This window comes from Anolis carolinensis, chromosome 1 (assembly GCF_035594765.1).
Source record: "Anolis carolinensis isolate JA03-04 chromosome 1, rAnoCar3.1.pri, whole genome shotgun sequence".
Classification (NCBI taxonomy): domain Eukaryota; kingdom Metazoa; phylum Chordata; class Lepidosauria; order Squamata; family Dactyloidae; genus Anolis; species Anolis carolinensis.
This window is the reverse complement of record NC_085841.1, coordinates 132,362,951-132,388,621: the sequence shown is the minus strand read 5'-3', so window position 1 is coordinate 132,388,621 and position 25,671 is coordinate 132,362,951. Positions and strand designations below refer to the sequence as shown.

The 25,671-nt window shown below is 37.0% G+C and overlaps 1 protein-coding gene across 2 annotated transcripts in view; it reads right to left on the bottom strand.

Moving 5' to 3' along the window:
* The window catches only part of pxdn (peroxidasin), a 96,106-nt gene that overhangs the window by 22,884 nt on the left and 47,551 nt on the right, over positions 1-25,671 (bottom strand). For both annotated transcript variants that reach the window (XM_008118527.3, XM_008118531.3), the window contains 13 exons: positions 20,205-20,276; positions 19,337-19,408; positions 17,546-17,715; positions 16,168-16,285; positions 15,823-15,992; positions 14,471-14,743; positions 13,059-13,175; positions 11,034-11,192; positions 10,068-10,180; positions 5,930-6,086; positions 4,340-4,448; positions 3,410-3,567; positions 307-1,810 (listed from right to left, as the gene is read on the bottom strand). In XM_008118527.3, the coding sequence (XP_008116734.2) occupies positions 307-1,810; positions 3,410-3,567; positions 4,340-4,448; positions 5,930-6,086; positions 10,068-10,180; positions 11,034-11,192; positions 13,059-13,175; positions 14,471-14,743; positions 15,823-15,992; positions 16,168-16,285; positions 17,546-17,715; positions 19,337-19,408; positions 20,205-20,276 (3,192 nt within the window). The remainder of the gene's footprint in view (positions 1-306; positions 1,811-3,409; positions 3,568-4,339; positions 4,449-5,929; positions 6,087-10,067; positions 10,181-11,033; positions 11,193-13,058; positions 13,176-14,470; positions 14,744-15,822; positions 15,993-16,167; positions 16,286-17,545; positions 17,716-19,336; positions 19,409-20,204; positions 20,277-25,671) is intronic.

Below are 25,671 nucleotides of genomic sequence, written 5' to 3'. Positions count from 1 at the left end.
ATGCCTAGTTCTTTAAGCCACTCCTCATAGGGCTTGTTTTCCAGACACTTGATGATTTTAGTCGCCCTCTTCTGGACACATTCCTTCCTTGGAGGCTTTTAAACAGAGCTGGATGGAAATATGTCAGAGGTACTTTGTGTTTTTCCTGCATAACAGGGGGTTGAACTAGATGGTCCTTGTGGTCTTTTGAACTCTAAGATTCTATGAAAATCTTAGAAAAGAAAGTGGGGCTCTGAATTAAGAGTTTTCTTTTGAAAACATATCAACAATATTACAATAGCAACAACAAAATTATCTAGAGCTCACCTTCTCAATTTCTCTCTTATTTCTGGATTCTTAATTTCATTTTTCAAGTCTTCAAATGTGTGTGCTGAAGAAAGATTACAATAAACTCTAAAATCGTGATAAGGTGGGATTCCATGATCTCTTCCTCTTTGAATGTTCATTGCAGCCAGGTCTAAAGCTACTGCTCGTGCCATGGAGAAAAGTCTCTCTGTCAATTCTGTATTCAGCAATTGAGATGGCACACGCATTTTACCAGCAACACCAAACAACCCTCTTAGAAGTGGATCAATTCCTCCTTCGTTTACAATCCGAAATGGAGAGAAGAACGCTTTATGAAGAGGTATATGGCCTTGTGGAATGGGTTCAAAGTTTTCATCCAGCCTATACAGTATGGGATTGATCAATGTATGACCAAACCTGAAAGCGGCAGTTGCAAACTCATTAGTTATGCCAGAATTAATATTGGGGTCATAACCTTTATAGTCACCAAGCATTTTTAAGCCTACTTCACCCAATATTTTAGGCAGCCAGTGGCTGTAGGTTATGTGCTGCATTTCTGCACCAACAATTTTGCGTGTTTCGTGATATATTGTATCACCGTCCCAGTGTGGATTAAGTTTTAGCAACTCTGTGGCGATTCTGTTGTGTTCTCTAAACCACAGTGTATGCATGCTGGTGAGACCCAGCTGTTCATTGGCACGGTGGTCCCCAGCTAAGAAGCAAGGAATAGGGCTTTCATTCTCATCCCTCATACATTCTGTTGGAGGGCCAGTAGCAAATGGAAGAAGAGGCTTCCCAGATCGCTGTACAATGCCCTGTCTCAGGAGGCCCCTGTGACTTGCTAGGTCTCGGATTTCCTGTGCTTCATGTTCTGAACTGCCATAAACATTAGATGCATCAATATAGGAAGTCAACTGGTTGATCTGTTCTCTTGGATAAACAGAATTCATTAAAAGGGATGTCATACCACTTCCACAGACTGGGCTTGAACGCACAAAAAACATGCACCGTGCCCCATTTCTGACTCGAGGGTCATTCGGTGGGATCATGATGGAGAAACATGGAGGATCATTGGTGCAAACAGAGCTGCAATGCTGACCATCAGAAAACCTGGCTTCACTTAGGGCAACAACAGTGGAGTCAAGGTCGTGATCCAGGAACTGGCCCCATTGCATAAGCATATGACTAAACTGGTCATCAGGGGTTATTGTTTCAGTGCCTATCAGAGTGGTTGAAACTAAGCGTGGCATTGGAAGGGTGTATCCATTATATCGCCGGTTAGTTCTGACACCCCTTGGTAGATTAAATCCATTTTCATAGACCGACTTCAACAAACGTTCAAAGGCAGTGAGAGAGGCTCCCCACATTGGATGCTGCAGATTGTTGCAGGTACCATCATGTGTTCTGTATTTCTGGTGATAGCACATATCTGAACAGTTATTCACACGCCTATGGGCAGTGCAGCCTGAAAGGTTAGCTATCAGATTCAAGTATTGTGGAGATACAAGATCATTATAGTGATAGCCTGAAACAGATCAGAGATGGAGAGACAAAAAATTAAATGTTTCACAGTCTGAGAATAAAACCTCAAATCAATTTAAAGATGTAGATAAATGCATTGGTTCATGGCCACTTTTAATCTGATGTAATAGTGCATTTCTTTTATTTGAGACTCTTTTTGGCTTTGACGTGTTATTTGGCTAGGGGAAGGCAGATATGATCCTTAGTAAGAGGAGGAAGGGATTAATAAAGGAAATGATAGCAGAGTGGAGAAAAAGTAAAACCAGTCAGAAAGAAGTTAAGATGGGTTGAGTACAGAGAAAGAAACAAGAATGGGATCAAAGGGATTAAGTGAGTTCATATTTACACCTAAGATTGAAGCCAAATGTAACACAACCACTACACAAAGTATTTTAAACTGTTAAAGCCAGGTTTTGGTTATGGATTGCAATATTTGATAAATGACTGAAGACAAATTATTTGTTCTGCTGTGGTTACATTGGGGAACTCTTACTAAAATAATCTGATAATGTTCCCAATCTATAAAGGAGACGGTCTAAAACCTTGCTTACTTAGCATATTTCTAAGTTTGAAGTCAAAGTTTTTATGAGGCTTTAATAAAATCCAGATATTCAAAATAGAAGAACCCTCCTAAGAGTAAGTATTCCCTTTCACATGATCAATCTGGCTGTAAAAATTGGTCATCTGCCAGATCTCAGCTGTTCTGTCTTCCTAAAATGTTAGTGTAGATTCCAAATCCTTTGCAACATGCCACAGGTAACTGCCAAAAACAAGAGCTTGGAGTGGTTACTAAACAGTTGGTTTATAAATACAATTTTAGCTGCATCAGCATACTCAGACTGAGAGTATGGTTATTTCATAAGGCACCTAGTAGCTGTTGCCCAAGCTTTAAGGAGTGTAGAGATGCAACTGCATTAATCAAGCAGCAGAAAACATTACAGGGAAAGAAATATGAAGTCTTAGATACTGCAACTGTGAAATTGAGGATCAGCTCTCACAATGCTAAAACATTTTACCTACATATTGCACTTTAATTTCAGAACAAAGTAATTGCTCTTTAGTTAGAGGGCTAGATCAGAAAGTCAGAACCATCTGTCAGTAGTTCTCAACCTGTGGGTCCCCAGGTGTTTTGAGCTAAAACTCCCAGAAACCCCAGCCAGTTTACCAGCTGTTAGGATTTCTGGGAGTTGAAGGCCAAAACATCTGGGGACCCACAGATTGAGAACCACTGATCAATGTATTATTCCAACTCACTATGTGGATGCCACCTGAAAGATTTACCAAAGTGAATTCAGACATAACACCAAGCCCACCAAAATAGTACTGTCAGCCTCCATATCCATGGATTCTGCATCCACATATTCAATCTAAATTGCTTGAAAATAGTCCAGATAAATTCCCAAAATTGATTTTGCCATTTTATTTATAAGAAACACCATTTTACTATGCCATCACTGCTATACCAGATGAATATTAAATATACAGTTGCTTTTTTGAATGTTTAAAAATATATTACAGCTGGATGGTAGAATCCATGGTTGCAGAATCCGTGGATATGCAGGGTCACCTGAACTTAGAACACTTAGAAGTAAATGACACTGACTTGTTCCATTCAGGTCAACCATTAAACCATCTTGCACGTGTTCTTGAATTAGCTGTAATGTCCTTTCAAATATCTCTCCAGCTCTTGCTTGCTCAATAGTGTAAGGATCTCTTGGGTATCGAAACAAGGCTAGCAAATCATTTGGAGAACGAGGGCGACTAAGAGGTAAAACAGGAAAAACACATAAAAATAAAACATAAACATTAAGTAAAACAGAAATAGCCTTAATCCTAACACTATTTATTTATGCACTAGTGAAATTACAGATATTAAGACTGTGTCCATAAAGGGTCCAGATGTTTACAATAAGTCATCTGTAAGTAATTAATAAATACATACCTCAATTACATTATTCCAGATTGCAAGCAATAAGCAAAAAGAATAAATAAATAAGCAAGCATCTGGATGCATTGACATAGGACTATTTGTGAAAGAAATGGGAACAGATGTCTTCTAAACATTTAGGTTACAAGAGTACAGTAGAGTCTCACTTATCCAACATAAACGGGCCAGTAAAACATTGGATAAGTGAAAATGTTGGATAACATGGGGGGATTAAGGAAAAGCCTATTAAACATCAAATTACGTTATGATTTTACAAATTAAGCACCAAAACATAATGTTTTACAACAAATTGACAGAAAAAGCAGTTCAATACATGGTAACATTATGTAGTAATTACTGTATTTATGAATTTAGCACCAAAACATCGCAATGTATTGAAAACATTGACTACAAAAACACTTACTGCTAAAAGGCAAACTGCGCTGGATAATACAGAACGCTGGATAAGTGAAAGTTGGATAAGCGAGACTCTACTGTAATATATCTGATTTCTCTAAGCTAATTTGCCACTTTGCTCAAACTACAGGTGCAAAATGGAAAAAGGAAAAAATAAATATGTTGTCATGCTGAAAGCAAATCCTATACCTGTCGAACAAATGTGTACGTGTTGAGTTTATTGCTCTGTCTACAGTAGCGATTGCTTCAACAATTGAGCTTGCAACATATGGATCTCCATTTCGGCTAACATCAGGAACTACACAGAGAGAAAAAGAAAAGTTGAAAAAGCAACCACACAAAAATGGGTTGGTATTAGTGAAGTCTAGATTTGGCATCATTTTGATATTTAAAAGACACATTTTTTTCTAACAATTTGCTTTTTTTAATTAAACTTAGTGCTCTCTTGGGAATATTGGAACAGTATTAAAATCACTGCAGAATGAACATCTATTTTGCAGTGGCATCTCATAAACAACTCTACATTCTCATCTCATATGAGATGAATTAGAGGTTAATCAAAAGGGATTAACACTTTAGATGGTAAGGTGGCCAGTTTTAAAAGACACATTTTTTCTTATAAAAAGCAATAGATTCAAATGCAACATAATCCAGACTCATGTAAACAGATTCATACTTCCAAGAATACATTTAACATATTCTTTTCTCCTCTGAAGTCATCCAGTGACTATTCAAATATGCTCCAGAGGGTTGTATGATGCTTGGTGAAGATTTTGAGGGCATTGATGTGAGGGCGATCTGGCTGCATTAAAAGGGACAAAGGTGAGAGGTAAGAATGATCCACTGTATGAGTGGACATCCACTAACACAACTCTGAATATAATCCATGCTGTTCTGACAACTCTGAACTTCAGTGGTGAATCCCAATGGACTGTAACAAAAAAAGAGGATTGAGAAACCAGAGGTGGATAACCCCAAGATTTTACGAAGTGTTTAAAATAAGCCTGGGGGGGGGGGGGGGGGTTCCAATATCCTTCCCCTAAATGCTCCAAATCATCATCAGACTGACCAAACGCAGTAGCCATGAAACATAGAATAACAGATGGAAGACAGGTATTTGGGAGGGGACAACTGTCAGCTTAAATGGAAATGGTCTTGTTTTTCTCTCATTTGGAATAATACCTCTCTCAACCCATTATTTATTCCCAACCCAGTCTCCTAGTGAATTGATATGGCTAGTAGAATCAAGGGGGGGGGGGGGGGAGAGAGAGAACTGTGTAAAATCATCCTTACACTAAACACTTTGGACCGCACGCTGACTCCATCTTTTAACCAAATTGTGTGTCCTTCTCCATCTTCTCCATAATATCACTTGAGTGCAGAGTCTGTTATTCCCCCACTACCCCCCATTCCCTACTAAAATAAATTTTATCAAAATTGTCTATGTAGAAAATGCTAAATATAGTTAAATTCCAGAAATATTGATAATCCCATCTGCTAGGTAACAAAAATTTGGGGCTTGAAGCACACAGTAATAAAACTGTATTTTATAAATAAATGAAGGATCTAGGTACCTGATGGGTTGCATGTTTACTATGCCATACTATGCTTGCAGGGATTCACTCCAAAGCAACTGCACTAAAGACAGATGAATTTGAAAATTTGCTCCCTATTTCAAGGTCACAACCAAGAAACTGGTTGCCCCATCCTACTGATAAACATCACTAAACATACCATGCAATTAATCTCCATCTGTTCACCATAAAGCATAAATCTTACCATTCACACTTAATACCATGCTAACTGAAGAGTATCCAATGGTATTCCTTGCAACACATTCATAACGGCCTTGATCTGCTGGCCCAACATCACGAATAGTAAGAAATCCCTCTTGGCTAATATGAAATTTCCCACTCTCTGTGACCTGAACACCATCCTGCAGCAAATCAGAATGCCAAATTATTTGATAATTTGGTAGTACTTTAGATTATGTTCAATTCTTCATTTTTAATTTGCGTAAGTACAAATTTCAGAACTTTCAGTTTCTCACAGAAACTACTTAAACACAGAGAACACAACACCAGGGGACAGTTGAAGAAGACTCCAGCCCAGAGAAGAGTAACCCAGCAAGCTGAATACAGCCCATCAAGCACATATCATCTACTGAATGAACATCTTCTGTTTTCCAAGACAATTTCAAAAGCAGTGGTTGGAGCACAGATTAATCATGATTTTGAGTAGATGCACTGAAAACAATAGAATAAGCTCTACATGGCCCCATCTATACTGACACTATAATGCAGCTTCAATACAGCTTGAAACTATGACAACACAAAATGCATGCTGCCAAAGTGCACTGGAGTTCACATACAGTGCATTAAAAAAGTTTCAGGAAAGCCATAAATGCACTGTAGCACATCCCAGTGTATCAAGGATCCAGGGAGAAATCAGATCCACAAAATATGGAGCTCATTATATACACTTGCCCTTTGCAGCAAAGAATCCAGAGTGGGGGCGGTCTCAAGTGCATAGTGGTCAACAGGGGGTTAACTGACCCAGTGGAAAGGGTAGTGGATTACTTTTGCTATTGCCACTTTACTTTTTTTCAACTCATGTAAGTTTCTGGTGTGCTGATTTAAGTCAGTCTCAAACCAGTATTGAAAAAAGTGGTTTTGCTGTGCAGATTATTATGTAAGAAATCCTGGAACTAGTTTGAGGCCCAGAGCACTGATTAAGCCTTTAATATGCTTTTGTGGGAGTGTGTTGTCTAGGTTCAAAGCTAGCTTTGACCCGCATGGTCAGTGTAGGTAGGGCCTTGGTCAAGATCCAGCCAAGAAGATTAATTTGGATTCTAATAGCTGAAAGTCAGCATTAATTTATGAAGTGAACTGCATCATTGGTTAAGAAAAAGCCCATTAAACTGGAAACTATTTGCATGGTTACACTTCAGTTTCAACCTAGCTGCTTCTTCTTGCAAGGTGGAGCTGGAAAATGAAGTTTGAAAGCAGAGAACATTTCTGCTGCCAACTGGACCATACTCTTTTGCCTAGCCATCCTCACTAGCAGCTTTTCCACTAGTCAGGATTCCATATGGACAGGCTGCTTACTTATAACCGTGTCTCTTCAAGTGGTCGTCTGTAAATTCACATATGGAGTTTGCTGCACCTGCACAGGCTCTAACAGAAGCTTCCCAAGCTGTGACCTTTCACATTTTGGCAGTAACCCCACCCACTCCTCCTCAGGGCATAAAAGGCACCCTGGCTCCAGGTCCCGCAGTTCCTGAGCCACAGTAGCAGCTAGAAAGCAGGAGGTTTGCATGTTGAGGGGAGGAACAGGCGGGTTAGTGTGAATTCACAGAGGACCACTCAAAGAAACTTGGTTATGGGAAGCAACCAAGGGTGCTGAACTCGGAGGTACCATGAAGGTTGAAGGGGCTTAGGCCTACTGATAGAGCAGGGCTTTCAGCCTGGATGCTCTATTCTTTCTCGCAGGGACTGTGAATGCTTGGCAATGGCTACACAAGATGACCACATGGCTCTCTCAAAGACAAAGAAAGAATTTGGTATGACTATCGGACACTGGGCATGTTTGAAGCAAGCTGCTGTGGAAGTGGAAAAAAAGGAACTGGGGAGCAGAGAGCCAGGGCATATTTTATGCCCTGTAGAGGAGTGGGCAAGTTTACTGCTAAAATTTGAAAGATCACAACTTGCGAAGCTTCTGTTAAGAGCATGGGCAGGCACAGTAAACTATGTATGCATTCACAGAGACCACGAAGAAGAAATATTATTTCCACTACAAACTTGTATGTAGAACCAGACTTGAGGAAAAACGATTGAGTAGTAGAGCTTCAGAAAAAACCTATTATGCAAAACCTATTGGGCGGTAAGAAAATAACACTTCTTTTGCTTTGCTGACACATTCCTGAATGGTCTTCAAACTCACAAGCTCAGGTTGAATCACCAGTTTAATATTTAATGATTTCTTTGGTTTTGAACAATTATCTGGAGCTATTTTTTTTAGAGAACACCAATTTAAGTAGTAGCTACAGTATAGGAACAAATCTACAAATACTTTTCAATACAACTTAAAAATGGAACCTTGGATACAATTTTGCTTTCTTATCTTTATCAACTGTGTTTCCTATAATGGTACATTCAAAAATAATTGGGCAACAACTGAAATCCCAGGAAAGCACAAACAAATGCTGGCATCCAGTTACTTGAATTATTATGGTGTAAGTTGGACTTACATTACCACAACTCACTTCTATGGTCACTATGTAGGTGTGAATTCTGTTCCAACTGTGTAATGACCCAAATTTGTCACCTAACCCATCTTGCATGCAGATCAGCCATTCACAACAGAGCTTTTTCTATGTTGTGGAATTGAAGTTGATGTGGCCAGCTATTTTCTTATAGCTGGGTGAACTGCAAAGATGCCATCTTCTGACAGTTTGTAAGGACCTCCACAGGTCTCTGCAGTTGCCTGTTGCAGAGCATCCAGCTACAAAAAATAGCAGAACATCTCCCTGCTCAGCCCCTGCTCTCTGTTAACATGGGACTTACTGTATTAAAAAGGGCTGCACTTTTTGCCAGTTGAGGCATCCCCTCCCTCCTTGTGGTATCAGGACGGAGGCATAGCCATGGAGAGGTTGGTGCCCTACAGTTATTTAAAATGTTTCTGTTTTAAGTAGAAAGTATTTTCCTCCAACAAGTAGACTCTATGACTTGATATCAATTCTGTGTAAAATGAAGTACTAGTGTCTGCAAAAATAGTTATACTCAGGTGTTCAACATTAGTATTATCTAAGAACACCTGGCACTATTCTCTTCTAGAATGACTTTGCTATTATTTCTTCTCAAGAGGACAAACGACTGGTTGGTAGAGCTTCCTCCTCTACATAGGGAGGGTATCTACACAAAACAAAACTTCATTCTACTAGGGAAACATTCAATGTATAGAAGAAGCACATCTCTTAAGAACCTTGTGGGAGCAAAGCAATGGCAAAGGAAACATCTGTTTTCTTCTCATCCTTCTGAAAGAGCATAGTTTGCTTCAACTAGATGCAAAATATGGTAATCAATGGAGTAGATAGTTCTTTTGAAAAACATTATGCATTTAAAAAATTCATGCTCATAATCAACATAATTATAATATTTGTTGACATGAATCACTACATGTCAAATTGACCAATTTTGTTATTGCTTACCCTTGACATTATCTATCTGAACTCTTTTTTTCAGACCTACAACTGTAAAGTTAAAACAAGGTTTCCTAAATCTCCAATAGGATAAGTCAGGCATTCTATCAGAAGAAAAATTGTATATACAGTAGAGTCTCACTTATCCAACATAAACGGGCCGGCAGAATGTTGGATAAGCGAATATGTTGGATAATAAGGAGGGATTAAGGAAAAGCCTATTAAACATCAAATTAGGTTATGATTTTACAAATTAAGCACCAAAACATCATGTTATACAACAAATTTGACAGAAAAAGTAGTTCAATACTCAGCAATGCTATGTACTAATTACTGTATTTACTAATTTAGCACCAAAATATCATGATGTATTGAAAACACTGATGACAAAAATGCGTTGGATAATCCAGAACGTTGGATAAACGAATGTTGGATAAGTGAGATTCTACTGTATCTAAAAGGCTGCTTGTGTTTTTGATTTTGTGTATTTTAATAAAATTTATTTTTAAAAGATAATGATAAACCACCTATTCAAATTGTTTAAGTTTCTGTTTGCTGAATATAATATTTACAATATATCATTTCAGACAGAAGCAAACATAGTATTTTAAACAGAAGACAAGGAACTGTCAGATACTATCTGCAATGTAACAACTGAGTCATACCTGGAGCTGGCAAAACAGTTATGATAAATCAATAAAAACATGAATGTATTACCTTATTCCATGTTATTACAGGCTCAGGCTCTCCTTGAGAACTACACGGAATCTGTACATTTGTCCCAACGTCTACTGTCATATCACGTGGAACATTAGCAAAGACAGGAGTCACTAAAAGAAAGTTGAACAAAAGCAAAAACAAGCAGATAAAACACAGAACTATTATGTTCACTGAGGATCTTAAAAATGTATTTAAAGCAAGTCCCTCCAGGCCCAACAAAACAGAATAGATGTGTATGGTAATATATATATTTCTCAGCCCAAAAACGTAATATTTTCATTAAGAGTAGCCTAACCATTAATAACAATATAGCACACAATGTTAGATTAATGGTGCCTTTAAAAATAAAACAATGTGTATTTTTTCATTTATTTATTATGATGTGGTGCTTTCAGAGTCAGACTACAACTCTGGAGCCCAGGACTTGAATTCTTGCTCAGCAACAGAGACTCACGAAGAGACTTTGGAGAAGTTACACCCCTTCCATCTCAGAGCAAATCTTGCCAAAGAAACCTTGTGATAGATTCGTCGTAGAGTCTCTCTAAGTTGGAAATGACTGGAAGTCATATAACAAGAAGAAAATATAAAAGAACAGCTTAATTAAAAGTCCATGGTGCAACATGAGCCAAAGGCATGTCTGAATAAAAAAAAGTGGAGCGCGAGAGCAGCCATGGAGAATGCTCTCTTCCATGTCCTCACCAAATGTGCCTATAGTGGTGGAACAAAAAGAAAGTCTTCCCTGAAAAATCTAAAAAACTGGCCAGATCTACTTAGGGAGATGTGATCATTTAGACAGAATACTCAAGCTGCAAAGGGCTTTAAAGGTCATACCAGCAGTCTGAACTGTTTCCCAAAAACCCAAAAGAAATGAAGTGAATATATTCTTCCAAATTACATATTGATATTGGAGAACATATATGCCAATATCAAATACTTAAACTAAACTAGTTTTTGTGGACTTACCTCTAGGTTGTACATTGAGATGTACAGCAATCCTCTGGGATCCCACAATGTTGACCGCTTGGCATTCATACTGGCCTTGGTCATGTAAAGCTACTCTGGAAATCCTCAGGGTTCCAGAGGACAAGACTAAGTGCCTTCTATCTACAGAGAGCTGGCTCCCTAAACATACCAAAGATAAAATAATGCACATTAAGATAACACATGGATAAAACTCATTGAAAGAACTTAGTTCTATGTGTTGTCAAAGACTTTCCTGGCCGGAATCATAGGGTTGTTGTGTGTTTTCCGGGCTGTATGGCCATGTTCCAGAAGTATTCTCTCCTGACATTTTGCCCACATCTATGGCAGGCATCCTCAGAGATAAGGTATATCACAACATATACCTCACAACCTCTGAGGATGCCTGCCATTAATGTGGGTGAAACGTCAGGAAAGAATACTTCTGGAACATGGCCATAAAGCTCAGGAAACACAACAACCCAGAACTTAGTTCTGACAATCTCATTCTTACAGAAAAAAAGATGGGACGACAGTTTCTTTTAATACCTAACAATTTAGGGGGTTTTGTGGACAATGTTGTAGGTAAACCTTAATACTTTTAAACCAAAAGCCTTCCCTTTGAGAACTGTGATAGTTGGAGGTAACTGTTGGGGTTCAGTACACAGTATAAGGTGAGACGACCTTGACTTAATTGGAAATTATGCTTCTGAGTGAAACTGAGAGGTATGAGATTCTATAAATAATAAACTTCTTGTGAGTACCAACTGTTATGTAGATGTTAGCTTTCCACTATGCTCTTTAACTTTGCTAATGTATGCATTTTCCATAAGGAAACAAGCACTGATGAAACAGACTGAATTGTAGCTCTGCCAATGTGAACACGAACATATTATTCAGACATCTATTCCAACAGAATCAACAATAGATGGTTCAAACTAATCGGTGTAATCCAGCAAGATCTTTAATACAAATGCATACAGTCACATGTGTGTATCTAAGTACTTCCACCTGTTTCCTCTGCAGCTGCTGCAGACAAAAAAGGGGGAGAAATCAATGAAGGAGAGGAAAGGGGCATCTGCAAATATGTGTAATGGATTCTATGTTTAGCAGTGGAACAACATTTTGCTGATGTAAAATCACAAGTGGCCTGAGGGTCAGAATGACTAAAGAACAGACTTGCAAAAAAGGTTTGCACACGGACCATTATAATATAAAGACTTTAAATTATATACTTAAAGTTGTAATGTTTTCCTTATCTTTCTTGTATAAATTATGTCCAATTAACAACAGAATTTAAACAACTCAAAGTACAGTATATCTAAACGCTAATAAATGTATATCATACTAAATCTAAGTTGGCAAATATCCCTTTTGAGACATTGGGGGGGCCACAACCCATATCCCCCAAAGTTGGATTTTTAGAAATCAATTTACTTTCTAGCAAGCATGAGGAATCACATTATAGGCACTTGCAGATTTGGAAAAATTGGCACCTGGACTGTTTACAGCCCAAAGAGAGCCAAAACTAGGTAAAATTAACCTCGTCTTATTTAGAGCGGGGGTGGGGCAAAATAATACTGGAAGCTTTGCTAACTCACAGCTCAAACCTCCTCCACTCCCGTGAAAAGTGGTGACAAACTATTAGAAAAGAAGGAAACAAACTGAAAGTTACTTATACCCAAATTTTTGAAATTCTCTAAATCAAGCTAAAGACAAAAGTAAAATGTGGCCAGATGTAATGGAGAAAATTTGGCCTGACTTAACAGTCATTACAGGCACCAGCTGCAGGTTGCAAAGCCAGAATCATGAATGAACTGCAAGGGTACTTCAATGCCTAACTCAAACACTTTCTTCAACCCACTCAAATAAACAGCATTAATAAAACTGTCCGGAACAGTGGGTGAAAAATATACTCTGAAACCACTCCAAATTTTTTTACTTTAGATGGATTGTTTCAAAAGTATGTAAGGTATTTTAATGTTTTAAAAATAACCTAAAATTTTAAAAAAAAATCTAAAATCTTACCTCCTTTAGTCCAGGCGATGACAGGCTGTGGATATCCCTGTGCCTCACAAGGGAAGTCAACTGTTTGTCCTTCAATCACTATTCTGTCTTGAGGAGTCATAGTAAATTGAGGTACAGCTATGTGAAAAGCCAATAAACATGATAAAGCAATTACAGCCAGTTTTAATCACAAATTTCAAACTTACATCTTATGTTTAATCTTTGTTATGTGTATTTTAATATTATTCTATGGATGTATGTTTTAATAGATGTATTTTGTAGAATTTTAGATGATTGTGTGTTTTTAGCAATGTTGTAACCCACCTCAAGCCACAAGGAGAGACAGATAAGAAATAAAATAGTAGTAATAAAAATAATTATTATTTAGCATTACAATATTTATTTTTATTGTTCAGTGAACTATAAAATACTAGTGCACCAGATTATGGCTACTCATCACTCAGGTCCATGTGTGTGTTTGCATACACACACACACACACACACTGCTTAGTACCACAATGTTCCAGCTACTATGGATCTTCAAACAAATGAAATCAAAATCCAGAGTAGGGTGCGTCTCAGGAATAGCTAAATGAAATAACAATGTTATCTAAATTCAAAACACCTTAGTTTCTTTCCTTCTTTAAAAATACTCAACAGTATTGTTAAGAAAACACAATGTGATCATTACCAGCTTGAGAGAGTGCTGGTAACCACAAAGGGTAGTTCAAAAGTTATAACAGTAAAAGAAATGTAGTTCAATTGACAAAGTAATGATAGAATGTTAAAAGTGCTGACATAAGTCATTTGACACTGAAATATAAGGTGATGGATACAAGTGTAAATACACGAACACAGTTGGCTGCCACAGTCCCACATCTAATAGATGGAGAGGCAGGATCAAGCAGCCCTTAATAATGAATTGCTGTGTCTATATGAAGAAAAAAGTCTACTCCTAGGGAAAATATCAAGAGCCCGATTCTTCACTAATTTCACTCCCAAGGGAAGAAACAAGAAATTTAAGAATTTATTTCCACTATGAGAAAGACTGAAAACTGCGGGGATTTTTAACAACTATTCTCAGTTCAAGACTTGTTCTGCACAAGATTTATACATAGTACATTTGCACTGAAAACAGAATTTTGTGTACCGGAAACAACATTTGTTTGTTGAAACAACAGAGAAACAATACATTCTGTTAGTAAGTTGAAATTAAAACAGTTTAAAATACATTTAAAATTGAGTCAGCCCTGGAGAATTGGGGAACTGGTGAAATCACAGATTACCTGATGGCACCTTTGAGGAGTAAAGTCTTTTGTAGCCTGAAGAGCCATTTCATCTACTGTAGGCATGTTCTGGATGACACCTGTTACATGATTTACACCTTTTTAGCCACCTATAGAACAAAGATCTTACAATTAAATGAACCATACCTTGCACTATGATGAATGCAGTTGCATGGATACTGTCTATACTGTTGGTTGCAAAACAGGTATACTCGCCACCGTCTTCCTGGGCCACATTTTGGATGTAAAGCCCTCCTGATGGAGTTATTGTGATGCGGGGGTCACTTGGCAGTGGTGTCCTGTCACCTTTTGTCCATGTGATTCGTGGCTGGGGATGACCAGTTGAGCTACATTCCAGAGTTACACTTTCCCCAACTAGGACCTCAGTATTTTGTGGATGAATCACAAAACTTGGCCTAGCTGTTAAAGAAGAAATGTGTTCAAAATAGCTACTATTATTTTACTGTTTATTATAAGGTTTAGTATAAGTATAAGGTTGAAGTTGTTATGCCATGCAATAGTGCTCTAGGCCGAAATATAAGCAACAAAATTAGTCCTAACACACACTGGTCCAAATCCAAGTATTAGTTCCAGCTAAAGTAAACCCACTGAATCAAGAGTAACTGAAGTGATTATTTGCATTTTTTCTACTGATTCAACTCCCTATCAGTTGTCTTTACTGATAGTCTCATTGAAATAGAAAAGGTAGAATTAATTATGATAAATCCACCTTTTCTACCTATCAGTAATAACATCCTCAACAAATGAAATTATTCCATTTGAATGAAACGGTCATTAGCAATAACGAACTTTGACAGGCTATTTTGAATAGTCTGTTTTTCATGTCCAGGAGTTGCAACACTTTACATAAATACTATTTTAGGGATTTATTGGACAAGGCAGACAAACCAGCATCGCCTTTGGTGATGGTCTCAATCACATGTTATGTGTATCTTGAAGCTAGTCTGCATCTAGTCACTCCCGTGATTCTCCCATCCTTACCTATTAATGGATAAAAGCCATCAATAGCTTTCAATCCCATAACATTCCCATCACTTATGTTGGTATGATGGGTCCCTTCCGCCTCTGTGCCAGCAGACATGATGATAGTGGGAAGGATTATTCTCCTCCTTGCTATTTCTAAGCTAGTTGTTTCCCTTTTATTTTATATTTTAAATTTATTCTTGCCTTTTTGTGTAGTTTTTAAATGCTAGAATTGTACAATTCTGCAAAAAAAAAGTTTAAAAGAAAGATCAGTGCTGCAGTAAGGCAGGGTCATGAGAGGTGTGAAGATATGATCACAGCTGAAATTGTGCTAAGAGATGCAATATAAAAGGTACTGGATGTGGTATTGTGTCCACTATCAGCAATAGTGACAATAGTGGAATAACAGGTTTGTGAGATAAAGTCCACAGCATTAGTCTTATCTTTTAAGTAAGAGGTCTGGAATCAACAGTAATATTGTCCAAAACACTTGAGACTGAAATCGATTCACTCACCTGGTGAACCAAAGTAGCGCAGGGTAACTTCTTGGGTTTTCACTTCTCCTGCCACATTTTTGGCCATGCATTGGTAAATGCCTTGGTCTGTCTCTTGAGTATTCTGAATCATGAGAGTGCCATCATCAAGCAAGTTTAAGCGAGAATCTGCTTTCATGCTCAGTTCATTACTGTGGAAAACAAAATTGTAACAGAAAAGCTTTGAAGTATATGTGTATACATCCACACTAATTACAAAAAAGTCTACGAACAAGCTGACATTTATCCTAACAGATTTCTTCAAATTAAATCTTCTTTTTACAAGTCTATACAAAGTAACCAATCCATTGTAAAAAAAAATCTTACTTGTTTCTCAGCCAAATAATTTCAGGTTTGGGGTTGCCTTCAGCTCTGCAAGTGAAGTAAACGGTATTCCCTGAGGTAACATCTACATCTTGAGGCTCTGACGTAATTCTTGGCCTCTCTGTATCATCAATAAAGTGTATTTTTTAAAGAAAACTCCTAACAAAATTGTTGCTTGAAAATAACAATGTACATCATCCAGTTAACATGCACTGTAAGATAAAATTTTATACAGATGTTGTAATCAAAAATTACAATATTAATTTATGAACAGACTGTACTAAATTATGAAGGAGTTTATAACCCTAATAACTATAATGTTTAGACATCTTTCCAGGATCATTTCAAATTTGAGGCTACTATAAAACAATTGTACCAAGCATGCATTTGGAAAACCATTTGCAAATGATCTCCATCAAAAACCCCAAAGCAAGGATGGGAAACATGTGGTCCTTCAAAAAGCTATGAATTCCAATTTTCATTAGCCCTGGACATTAGACCCATCTATACTGCCATATAATGTAATTTCGTAATGCAGTTTAATGGCACTGAACTGAATTATATAAATCTGATGATCTGCCATACAATACAGTTCAGTGTGGTCAAAAAGATCAGAAGTATCAAAGTCTCTACCTTCCTCCAAAGAAACATTACTTAAAATCCTTAAAGCAAACATTCGGAGTTTGTTTGCTATCAAGTTGAAATAGTCCACCAACCATGTTTGATGCCCTGCCAGAAGCATGTCAGACCCTACGTTTTTGTGATCCTGAGAAGGCTGGGGAAACAGGAGAAAATCGAGACACTGAAGGACCTCCATATGCTATTGGTTTAGCTTGATGGATCACAAGTCGAGCAAGTTCAGCTTAAAGTATCTTTCATCTTTTTCATTGGCTTTTCCACAATGAATGCAAACTTCAGACAATATGTTCATTATTATAGGAAAATTAAAGGGAATTCTAAAACACATAAAATCACTCAACTACTTTTTGGACTTCAAAGGAGATCTTTGTTGGCTATTGTTTGGTTTTATTTCTGTTGCTACAAATAGAAATAAGTCCCTGTTCTGAACATGATAAACTGCAATGTTTTCATAGTGGAAAGATACAATTGCAGAGGTCAATAGAAAAGGGAAGAGAAAACAATTAAGGTTCATTACTTCTCATCAAAATATTATCTTTATTATACTTTAATATTAAAGAAAACAAAAATATTTTGCATCTTTACAATATTGAATATCTTTGTGTGCATCAAGTGATAACATTGTCAATGTCAGTTCCAATATGTTGTCAAAAAGAGATGAAATGTTCTGTAAGGCACTATAAATAAACTTCCTAATGAAAAGATGGCAGGAGCCACATTTTTATCTTTAAAGAGATCTCACCACAGTTAAGTTCTTCAGGTGTTATTGTAGCTACCGATCTTCCTTGGATCCTTCTTGGATATTCGCAGGTTGCTGCAGCTTGTGCATTACCAGATTCTGCGTATGTTTTCAACAGATCTGCCAGCCACAGTATTTCACAGTCACAGTGAAGTGCGTTTGAATCCAGACGGCTGGAGGAAATAAGATTTCATGAATCATATTAATGAGGCAAACAATTCATTAAATTATGAAACGTAAATATTATTTCAGGTTACTATGACACATGTAATCTGTGAGACTATAACCCTATTCAGAATGCAAGGGCAGACACCTGAAAGCTAAGAAATACTAAATTTAAGAATTCATGACTACTGCAATCAATGAAGTAGGATTTTTTCTAAATCCATTGGAGTATCTTTCCTGAATGAACTGCTTCCATCAGTGGGATTGGGAGGTGACAATCTCTTATCTCAACTGACCATGCACCCCAAAAGCTTATTTTGTAGATTTGGGAAGCACTGTTTAATTGTTTTCGGGTAGGTATATGGTCTGCAAAGAGAGGCAAAGGAGGCTTTATGCTATTGTATGAAAAAGCATTTAAGAAATAAAGGGAATGAAGTGTTATACTATAAAGCTGGACTGTAGCAATGGAGGGGTAAAACCTATTTCACAGAAATAGATCAAACAGGAGAGGGGGGTGGAGTAGCATTATAAGTCAAAAATATTTACACATGTGAAGAGATGCAAGACTTCCATCCTGAAAACCAGACTGAAAGCATCTGGATAAGAATTAAGGGAACAAGGACTGAAAAAGATGTAGTTGTGGGGGGTCTACTACAAATTTCATAGCCAGACAGAAGAAATGGATGAAGCCTTCTTGACCAGATGACCAAACACACAGAAAGAAGATATAACACACACACACAATGGCTGGATGACCATATTTGATTGTGCTTTTCCTGCATTACAGGGGGTTGGACTAGATGGCCCATGTGGTCTCTTCTAACTATATGAATCTACGAAAATGTGTGTAACTGTCTAAGTTAAGCCATATTGAAAGCACTGGTGATTCTGATGAATCTGGCCAATTAAAAATAATACCACAAAAGTGGAATAAGGTAGACTATTTCACCAAGAAGCAAATCAAAATTCTACTATCAACTCTAAACCTCACTTGAGTTTTCTTATCTAATGAGTCTTGAGAAATCGTTATTGGTATTTTCAAATACAGATGATTAAGAGAGTAAACAGTGCAAATCTGTGGCATTTTCACTCCACAGTTTAATCAGTCCACAGTTTAATCAATGACTAAATAACCTTTAATTAACTCCAAAACAACTAATTAATTAACTTCAAACCGAATGATGTTATTGCTACTTTCTTACAAGCCAGATGAAGATAATGATAGTATTCACAGTCCATTCCAATCTTTATAAACTCTTCCTGAATAATGATAACATTGCTAAAATCTGTACATAAGGCATCCAGTAGGACATAAGATTGTTAAGAGCTATAATTATTTAGATTATTTAGAATGTTTTAGTCATCAAGCCAGAATACAAAACTAACGTTTATTTTCCATTTCAATAAAGAAATGTGAGATGAAAAGAAAATTCTATCACATGTTTAGTTAAGATTTCTCAAGAAAACATGCATAGATTGTCTTGGAAGCACTGAGATTCAAGATCTGGCCTCAAATCCCGGCATATCAGCAAGTGAACAGATGTGACCTGTATAACTGATCAATACAATGAACAACGTAGATAATAAAACAAGCTGCCAAATGTTTGAAGGGGAAAATAATTTACTTACAGTCGTTTCATAGATTCCAAATGACTAAACGTCCCAGGAGTTAGGTGAGAGATTCTGTTGTTGTGCAAAAACCTGTTGAAATATTAGATTTATTATTAGGTGTTTGAATTCCTCCCCTACATGTGATAGGAGTCCTATGTTTTCCTTTTTCACATACTTACATAAATCAAGGCTTATGTTTCCACTACTATGGACATTAAGCCTCAGCAAATTCAGGTGGACTTATCCCCAGGTAAGTAAGCAAAGGACTTCTGTTTCTACACTATGTCAAAGCTACTGATAACTGCAGGATGTTGCGTCTTATTATGAATTAGATGCATAATACTTGGCACAGACCATGCATGGCTGCTGGGCTCTTCCAATGAATAAAAGTGGTGAAACTAACCAAGAAGTAAAAGCTTAGTGCTATATCCAAACAAGCAGAGATGTGCAAAATAAAAATAAAGATTCAGGTTTTCAAGGGAACGAGCCATAGTTCCTGGCAATAGGCAGCTTTTTGTTCCTGGATACTGCCTGAGCTACTTTCACTAATGCAACATTGGAATAAGCCAAACGTCTTTAAACCTCTTATTTATCATTGCGTGTGAATGACAATATTAGCTGCTTATCCAGAAGGCAACGTCTTGCACTTAAAGAAATAGTACCACGAGAAGACGTACTAAACAGCATGGTGGCACTGTGCCCAGTCACTGCTTTGAACTCTGTTGCTTCCACTGCCGCCTTTGTTCTTCTCAGCTGGCTCTATAGTCAGAAGGAATCCCCAGGAGGAATGCCAGCTTCCATGTAATCAAATGCTCCAAACCTGATAAGCAAAAACCAAGGCCATCTGGTATTAAGAAATGGAAAAAGGGAGGAAAAATGAACTTACAATCTTTCAAGTTTGGGAAGGTGGGTAAATGATTCTGGTTCCAATGTTTCAATCTGGTTAAAGTGCAGATACCTGTTAAAATGTTAGGGGAGGGAAAAGAATATAGAAAAAGTGTTTAATAAACAGTTTGACAAAAAAAAATTAAAAATGAAAATCCAAAAATAATATGGAGCCTACAATCTTTTGCCATTCAACATAAGATTCTTGTCTTGATATGACCAGCAGCAACTATGATATACAGTAAAACAGGTTACCATGTTAGATTGGACTGATATTCTCTAATATGAATCTTCAGTACCTGTTTTATCAAGTACAAAAAGCATCATAGTTTCAGAACAAGCATAAGGGTCACAGAATTATAGTAAACTGTGCATACATCATATCAATTTTTCATTTATTAAATGTAATATTTTTTAGAAAGAGAGGAAAGAATTAGAATAACTCAGTCTAATAGAATATGCCCCATTTGCAATACATAAATTTGGAAGTCATTTTTAAAAAAAACATATAAACCAGCCATGTTTGTCTTGCATAACTAATAAACTATATACAGTAGAGTCTCACTTATCCAACACTCGCTTATCCAACGTTCTGGATTATCCAACGCATTTTTGTAGTCAATGTTTTCAATATATCATATTTTGGTGCTAAATTCGTAAATACTGTAATTGCAACATAACATTACTGCGTATTGAACTACTTTTTTCTGTTAAATTTGTTGTAAAACATGATGTTTTGGTGCTTAATTTGTAAAATCATAACCTAATTTGATGTTTAATAGGCTTTTCGTTAATGCCTCCTTATTATCCAACATATTTGCTTATCCAACATTCCGCCGGCCCGTTTATGTTGGATAAGTGAGACTCTACTGTACAAGTAAATCAAAAGTGGTGGTGCAACGGGTTAAACCCTTATGACAGCAGGACTGCTGACCGAAAGGGGAACTGGGAACATTTTCTCAAGTCTCTCTTGAATGACAAAAAAATCAAAAGTTGTATGCTAATTGTCAAAGAAGCTTGTTCCCAGATACAGGTAGTCCTCGAGCTAGAAACGTTAACCTTACAAATGACGTATAGTTAAGAACCGGGATGAGAAAACAGGAAGTGAGTGAAATCAACCCCTAGGAAATTCGCTCCCGAAAGAATTATCATGGGCAAAAGATGTGTCAACTGAAGATTTGCCTCCAATCCTTGTTTCCACAACAAGCCATTTTTTCAAAGTCCAGTGATCATGGGGACAAAAAAGTGAGGTGAAATCTTCTAAATAGGGGCACAGACAGCAAAACAAACACCACATGGGGTGTTAACCCTTCCATATGCTATTCGAAGCATGTATATGTATATGTGTGTGTATAGATAGATAGATAGATAGATAGATAGATAGATAGATAGAGGGATATGGCTGGAGTTACATTTTTTAAAGTACCTGTTCTGACTTAAATTCAACTTAAAAACAACCCTAGAGAAGCTATCTTGTTCATAACATGGGGACTGCCGGTACATGCCTAGGAAAGAGGTCTCCCACACCAATCTTATAAGTTTCTCAGAGTCCAATTCTAGTGTCTTCAATGGTACTTACTATATCTAAAAGTCTATTGAGATAGATTCTCAATTCCTAATGTCTCTAGATCAAAGAAACAAAATTAATCCTATCTCTGTAAGTACCATGACCTAAATCAGGAGTAGGAAACATATTGCTATGCATACTTCAATGAAATATAAGCTCAAGTTTCTAGCTGTGCTAGATAGGAGTGTGGCAATCACATCTGTAGGGTTGCAAAGTCCCCTATCGGATAGACCCATTGGCTCAATGGAACTGTTGACTTAAAATATAGCATTATGTGTGGGTAAAATTCATACATTTGCACTCAATTCCTAGTCCAAGCTGATGTAGGCCCATCAAACTGATGGGAATTTAGTAAATCAACAATTATATAATTTCCCACTGACTCAATGGGTCTACTTGTAGCTGTCCAACAAGTGCATTTAATCTCTTTTTGTCAGCTGTGTAATTTGCTTTCTTTTTGCCTGAACATCATCAACTCTCGAAATTGAAATAGACAAATCATAAGTCCCATGATTATACATTTCATGCCACATTTGATCACTTGAAGCTGTCATATTTCTTTTGGCACCGTTTCCTCCATAATCACTTTAGTTAACAAATATGGAACGCAGAAGTCATTTCCATATTAAATACTAGAGAACTGTATAGTCATAAAGTCAGAATGAGACAAAAACAAAAAAATTGCGTACTTTGTGATTGACGTATTTATTCCTTACATATAACGTTATCTACTGCAAGCATTTTTCTTTTGCACCCACCCTATCTTGTAGCAATACTTACTTGAGGACAGTAAGAAATTGTTTAATGCTACATTTGTTCTATGATCAGAAATTGCCACATCAAATGAATAACCAGGCAATATCTCACACCTACTATACCATATCACTACCACGTAGTATATTTCTGTCTCCATTAAATGTTAAATAAGACCATCATAATCTTCTAGAAAACACTAGGAAAACTTCAATAAGATGTATTCACAATAAACTACACAATAAACTACAATTTCATAACATACACTGCATTCCTATTGTGGTATATAGGGAAAAATGAGGAATGCAACTTTACACTCCAAAAATCAGAGGCCAGCCTGAAACACAAGTGCTCTGGACTAGTCTCGAATGACACAGAGCTGGTCAGACACTCTGTCCCTGGCCCAATTCAGCCGTAGTGATCCTGAGACCTCCTGCCATCATCTGATGTCTTTGCACGAGGACAACTGGCTTTGGAGTTGGTCTGAGAACGGATAGGATTAGCCACATACTGGAGTGTTGAGTGGTTTCTGGGATGTATGGCCATGTTCTAGCAGCATTTTCTCCTGACATTTCACCTACATCTGTGGCTGATATCTTCAGAGGGTCATCTTCAACAAAGGGATATCTTCAGAGGGATTATCTTCAACAGATGCAAGCAAAACATCAGGAGAAAATGCTGCTAGAACACGGCCCATACAGCCCAAAAATCACACAACACTCCAGTGACTCCAGCTGTGAAAGCCTTTAACAATACAGTAGAGTCTCACTTATCCAAGCTTCACTTATCCAAGGTTCTGTATTATCTAAGGCAGTCTGGCGTTCAGTAGTCATTGTTTTTGTAGTAAATGTTGCAATGTTTTAGTGCTAAATTCATAAATACAGTAATTACTACATAACATTACTGTGTATTGAACTGCTTTTTCTGTCAATTTCTTGTAAAACATGTTTAATTTGTAAAATCATAATGTAATTTTATGTTTAATAGGCTTTTTTTTCTTAATCCTTCCTTATTATCCAAGATTTTCACTTATCCAATGTTCTGCCGGCCCGTTTATCTTGGATAAGTGAGACTCTACTGTACATAGCCACATACTAATGTGTAACATTTTTTTTTAAACTGATTTATAGTGTATTGCACAATTTTTATATATATGTTTTATTGTAAGCCGCCCTGAGTCCCCTGTTGGGTGAGAAGGGAGGGATATAAATATTGCAATAAATAAAAAATAAATAAATAACACACACACATACTGCCAAATAGTTATCTGAAATGGATTTGGTAAGGATAAGAAGAAGTCTAAGCTAAAGGTATTTCCAGATTTGTATATGAGGAGACAATAGGAATGCAGGGGTGTTTAATAAGACAACAAGAATGCAAGACTTACTGACAGCTAGGGAGGAAAGTTGCTCAATCATTCCTGAATCTGTAGGTGGGAGTAGACTAAGTCTGGCCTGCAAGTCTGGGAGGAGACTAAGTTTTCTCCTGCAAGCATACTTCTGTCTCTATTTTAACATTACAAGGGATATAGGGAGTTGAGAATGCACTATTATTTTGCTGGCTTAATTCTGATTAACAACTGAAATAGTACCATTTCAGTTTGCAGACAAAAGCTCGCATGACAAAAGGCTCCTATATTAAAGCCAATATTCCTTATAATGGAAATTCAAAGGTGAAGGAAGAGTCAGGAAGAGTCAAGCCTAGCTTTCTACAGGATAACCTGGATATTATCCTGGGCAGCTAAACTAGGCAATCCCAACTGGATGGCCCCCCCATGAAGGTCTCCCTCCAGAGGCAAACCAAGAATGGGCAACTTGGAAGTCCCCAAACAGACTAAGAAGCGGCAGATCAAAAGACAACCTGGCAAGATGGCACTACCTGGAGGAATCCTCCACCTTGTGTGACTGTGGAGCAGAACAAACAACTCCGCATATGTATGCTTGCCCACAATGCCCTGGCTCATGCATGGAGGAGAAGTTGTTCAAAGCTATGGACAATGTGATTGCTGTTGCCTACTTTTGGTCTAAAACTATTTAGCTGTTGTGATTCCTTTATTTTATCGCTTTTAAACTTATTTATTATGCAATGCTTTTGACATGAAATAAATAAATAAATGACCTGGATATTGAATCAAAGACCTAGAAATATAACTTGTGGAATAATGAAATGTGAGTATCTTGCTGAAGTGGTGATCCTGTATTGTCTTTTTAAAAGTAATAATAGGAAAATTAATTATTAAATCCATGTTAGAGTGTAAGAGGATGCTGTGACATATGAGAAAATACATGGCAGATTGTGTTAACTTCAGTATAGAATCTGCCTGCTTCCTTCCCAACATTCATTAAAAAGAAGGACCAAAAAGAACAACAGCATCACTTGAAAGAGGCAGTATATGTTAAACACAGATTCAACAAAAAATCCCTCAGACACAGCTGTTATAGTTTAAGTTCAGTTATTCCATGATTAATGTGCCACAGCAAATAAACTCAGGAAAAAATTCTTAATAACAAGGGGAAAAATTAATTACATAATTCTTTGTGCAATGAAACAATATTCTGTAAAACAATATCAGAGGCTTATATCGAATTGTTAGTACTAAGTAGAAGAAATCCATGGAAACTATTTGTATCAATAATTGCACACATTAATAAAGCATTCCCTTTACATCTACCCAAATATTTTAAATCTGCCACCACCAATTAAAAAATACCACCACCTGAAATATATGGTCAAATGGTCCACTGAAGTTTATTTTAAGCTTTCACATGCAATTTTTAAAAGCATAATCATGCACATTTAAGGAGTACAATAACCAGAATAAGTTGAGAAAAAAGTAGTTGCTGTGATTGGACTTGTAAAAATATTCAAGCCTTTATAGCTTTACATCTAAGGATTAAACTGTCTATATCAGTACAGTATCAGTATCAAGTCTGATAAAAAATACATAAGAAATTAGGCTGATGATCTTAAGCTACTCCTTAAGTGCACATCATCTGACACAACATTACTGATGTTGGCAATTATATATATGAACAATGTGTTGATTCAGCATTATATAGAACCTCATCTTCAAATTACAGCATAGCTTTCTCTTATGTAGTTTTAAAATAAAATTTCTATTCCAGCACTGCCTAAGGGCCCATCTACA